A 4,658-nucleotide genomic window follows, 5' to 3' on the forward strand; every position below is an offset into this window, starting at 1 on the left:
GAGCAACGTCATATTAATTGGTGATGGATGGTAGTTCAGATTAAAAAAAAGTGAAGGTCCAAGAGTGGTAAAAGGATTTATTGGAATCAATTTTCTTAAAATCTCATTATTGTATAAGGTGATGATGGACTCGATTGGATATTTTTTTCTTATGGTAAATGGCCATTAATCTTAGAATCATTTCACAATTTTATTACAATATAGTATTTAAAAGTTAACTTTAATTTAGATTTCATGCTCTTATGTTATTATAATTAATTGTTACGTAGTTATATCAAAATTACAAATTATTAAAATAAATTTATTCTTATTTAGTACTGAATACGAAAAAGGGTAAGATATGAAAAAAAGAGAGTATAATTATAAATTTTCTAATAAAGATATTTGTCAATAAAGTATTCTTTTTACCTAATTAAGTTTGATAGATGAAATTTATATGTATCAATTCCAAGCGAAGTGTTGGATTCTTTTTCTTTTTATTCCACCATGTCATATTTAGCTGGGATTTTTATATCCCGAAAATATTTTAATTTTCTTGATATCTTATTAGCTGCATAATTATCAGCTATTTGTATCTTTATAACTAATATTTTATTTTATGAGAAAATGAATACATATTTTTTAATATTTTATGCAATAAAGATTTAAGTTTTCTTTCTTCATAGAAGTGAATAACTATCTAATTTTTTTATTCAATTACAATATATAAATATTTGAATCTAGATGTTTGATGCTTTAATTGAGAAAATAGTACAAGGTCTTGATAAGTTGTTAAAGATAAAAGTTTTATGAGGCATTTATCACATTAAACTAATTTTAATTACTTGTACAAATGTTACATAATAAGAACATATTTTGGTTTTTAAATACATTTTACAATTTTGTATCATAAAATTTTAACAAAATAAGTGTGTTTAATTAATGCTGAGATTTCTGGCTCAAAGCATTCAAAATTGTTGGGTCTATCATCCAGTTACATTATTATCGTTAGGTTTAACTCATTAATCATCAATAAATGACTATTATTTCTGTTAATTGTCAATCAATAACTATTATTCTCATTAACTGCTCATTAATGACTATTATTGCTTAGAATAATTTTCAGATCAGTTGGTCTATGATCAGTCGCTCGGTCCTTTAACTGGTCGGATGGTCCTACCGTACAATAAAAAATAAAGAAAGTGATAGAAAATTTGAAATAAAGACATGCAAGACTGTATGCCGCGCAGTTAATCATTAACTAACTATAATGGTTAATCATAGACTTACTGTTCTTAAGCCCGTTCATTAGGTTTGTGTAGAAACTATAACATTAAAAAAAAATCATTGTCATCTCATACATATGTTGACATTTTAGCATTAATTAGTAATGTATATTGTTTCAGTCTATTGGGATTTAGATACTTGCAAGTAGTGACCCTATCATTAAATCAAGACCAAAGGCTTAAAATTTAAATGCAATGAATGTTTGACAAAAGAAATCATTATCATACATATGGATTGTTCTATGTGAATTTACATGAACAGTTACTTAGTTGTCACATGTGTGCTTCCTCGAAACCTTCTGACCTTGATTTCAATTTCTTTCTTTATTCTTCTTCAGATGTACTTTTTACATTTGTACATGGCAATGTTGACCTTTCTCCCTTTTTAGAATTTGTACATCAGCACTAAGAACCATCAAAAACAAATTTTCCTTATGAATAATACGTTAGCTTTATGTCTCAGTCTTATTTAGAAGGTGTTTTTGCATAATAAACTGAAGGTTCATGAAGTATAATAGTTAAACTTGTGTACAAGAGCCCAAAGATTAAAAAATCCTTTGTTTGCAATTTTACTACAACCAAAAAGAATTCAGAATCAAAAGTACATAAATGGAACAAATGCAAAATCTTCATGCCAATCAGTGTTGTTAGCCCATTCAATAACTATTTCTAGACAGCAGCACAGAATGTTATCATAAAGTATAAAATAAAACACAACTCCACGTGCTCATGGTGAGTGAAAGGAAACATGTAAGAAACAACCTCAATAACCTCCAGCTTCTTCTTCAAACAGAGACGTGGGTCTGTGCGAAGGAACCGGCGATCCTTGTGCTACTTTCCAATGCTTTCATCTTCTCTCATTTCAATGCATTAACTTCTGCCAGCTAACAATCCCAATATGAAGATGAATTAATCTCACATTATGGAAACTCATAACCTCCCTTAGTATTATACTATTAGATTATGATTTCTTGTTTCCCCATACTTAATATTTCTGTCACACACTATTCCCATCTCCATTAATGTATAAAATAACATTTGAGTTGAATGTTTGACATCTACAAATACGCCTCCCTTACTATTCCCAGTTGACCAACCTCAACCAACCTTCCTTTACCTCTCTAATGGCACTGGCCAAAGACCAAAACATTCCACATGATTCAACCATGAGCACCAAGGTTCCAAACTGTGTTTTCAGTGAGGCCGTGGAAACTACCTCAGTGACCGTTCATAGGGTCAATGAGTACCACAAATCAGTTATAGAAGAGGAAAATGGCTCACAAACTACCAATGGCCTCAGCAATGATTCAGGTATAACGCATTCTCCTCCTCTATCCGGCAGTGGCAAAGGGTATACTTATAAGGAGAAAAGTTACCAGCTTGACGAAGAAGAATCACTGATTCATTTCAAAGGGTACAGCAATCTCATGCAAGGTGGTGAATCTTTGCTTAGCTTTCAGCATAACAGGCTGGTCCCTAACAGTTGTTACTCGAAAGATATTAGTCAGAAAGAGTACTGTGTTTGGGAGAATAGTTTGCATCAAGGTCATAACCACTGGAATCAGCATAGTCCAAGAAGTAATCAAGACATGCGCCTGGTGCAGGATTTCAATTGCTTTCAAACTGCTAGTGGCTATGGCTCCATGGTCGACAATGCAAAAGAGAAGCAATATGGCGAACGTTCATCAGGGTGGCTATACTCAGCATCAACTATCCCTAATGATAAGAGCCTCCACAATTTAGCAGCACGAGAGATGGTGTTGCAAAAGCGTCCTTCTATGGTATTCCTTTGCAATATCATACCAAAACCATATTCATAATTGAACGCTTAGCATGCACGAGTTCTTATTAGGTTCAACTTTTCTGTCATCATTGTACAAAAAGAACATGTTCATAACTGACTAGTCCTTAGAAAGCTTTCTGAAGGTATAGAATGGTAACTGGTGAAGTTTGACTTTGAATTTGCAGGGAGAGAGCATGAAAGCTGCAAAGAAGCAATGCTCAACTGAGAGCAAAACGCTAAAACATAAGTCAAGCCCCTCCAAGGATCCTCAAAGTGTGGCTGCCAAGGTTTGCTTCTATCCTAAGTCAATTTATTATGTTATATATATACGGACAAAGTTTTGATTGTAAACAAAGCAAAGCTAAAATTAAGAGAATTCAATGTTCATAGAATGTTTGTCTTGCAGAATCGAAGAGAGAGGATAAGTGAACGACTGAAGATACTACAAGAACTAGTGCCTAACGGCTCCAAGGTGCTTTACTTTTCTTTCTCTTTCACTTCATTTGTAGCAATAAGGCCAGGCTTTTTGACACATCAGAATGATCTTGATGATGAAATTTGCAGGTTGATATGGTTACCATGCTGGAGAAAGCAATTAGCTACGTCAAGTTTCTTCAACTTCAAGTGAAAGTGAGTACTTTTTCTTGTTTTTTATGTGAACATTTCGTTTTTCTCTGCAATATATTAGCATGGTAACATCTTTGCTTTCTTATTGTTAATGGTGCAGGTGCTGGCAACTGATGAATTTTGGCCTGCGCAAGGTGGAAAACCTCCTGATATTTCTCAAGTAAAGGAAGTCATCGATGCCATTCGTTCATCACAAAGAGAGAGAAGTTTAAACTCAAAGTAGATGACTATAATCATGGGTCCAAGGAAATAATAATGTCACAAGAATCAAGCACAGAATTTTAGAACAAGAAAATCCTTGCTCTGAGAATTGTGAGCTCGGCATTCTACAAATTCAGAATGCATGACTTTTTAATCCAATATCTTTCAGTGTTGCCTCTATCTCCCTAGAATTTAATTAACAAAATAATGGAAATATCTTTATCTCATGGTAGTTTTCTCTGTATTAGTTACAATGAACTGTTCTATAGCTAGATCTAAAGTAGTTTCCTTCTTTATTAATATGTATAATATAATATTAGCTTACGTTCTGCATGCATATTTATTAGCATTCAAGAGGACATCAATCACGTGAATTTGTCTCGATGCCTATTGCAAGCAAGAATAAAAGAAATAAAATCATAAACTGAACTTTGACTTTTCTCTGAATTTGACAATATCAGAATGATCTGTTAGCATGAGGGTCCATGCAAACCGAAGGTTAGATTAGGATACTAGTTTTCATATAAAAAAATGACCATAAATTGTTCATATCTCAAAAGATATTAACCATACATGGTTTCATCATCTCTTATATGGATAAATACTTTAGTTTGTACATACACCATTGAAAGGTTAAAATAAAAAACTAAAAGCCACGTTCCGTGGTCTGATATCAAACAGGTGGCATGCATTGAGGTTTGGCCTTTGATATTGGGACCACCTCATGTTATCGTCTTCTCCATAATTTCAGGCTTTGCAGATATAAAGCAGAACCTTCAGTG

The 4,658-nt window shown here is 32.9% G+C and overlaps 1 protein-coding gene across 1 annotated transcript; it reads left to right on the top strand.

Annotated features, from left to right (window-relative positions):
* Positions 1 to 2,234: 2,234 nt before the first annotated feature.
* LOC124825012 (putative transcription factor bHLH086) lies at positions 2,235 to 4,122 on the top strand. The gene is made up of 5 exons (XM_047297545.2): positions 2,235 to 3,046; positions 3,234 to 3,335; positions 3,455 to 3,520; positions 3,613 to 3,678; positions 3,776 to 4,122. Exons 1-5 carry the CDS (start codon positions 2,390 to 2,392, stop codon positions 3,896 to 3,898), a joined length of 1,014 nt encoding a protein of 337 aa, XP_047153501.1. The 5' UTR covers positions 2,235 to 2,389; the 3' UTR covers positions 3,899 to 4,122.
* The last annotated feature ends 536 nt before the right edge of the window (positions 4,123 to 4,658 follow it).

Source organism: Vigna umbellata, chromosome 5 (assembly GCF_029865625.1).
Source record: "Vigna umbellata cultivar VRB3 chromosome 5, Vumbellata_1.0, whole genome shotgun sequence".
NCBI lineage: Eukaryota > Viridiplantae > Streptophyta > Magnoliopsida > Fabales > Fabaceae > Vigna > Vigna umbellata.

What these genes read in the sequence shown, in the direction of transcription:
- LOC124825012 (XM_047297545.2), top strand. Translation starts at nt 2,390, where the DNA reads ATGGCACTGGCCAAAGACCAAAACATTCCACATGATTCAACCATGAGC. An exon ending in TGCAAAAGCGTCCTTCTATG is followed by an intron (nt 3,047 to 3,233) that starts GTATTCCTTTGC and finishes TTGAATTTGCAG; the next exon opens with GGAGAGAGCATGAAAGCTGC. An exon ending in TAGTGCCTAACGGCTCCAAG is followed by an intron (nt 3,521 to 3,612) that starts GTGCTTTACTTT and finishes TGAAATTTGCAG; the next exon opens with GTTGATATGGTTACCATGCT.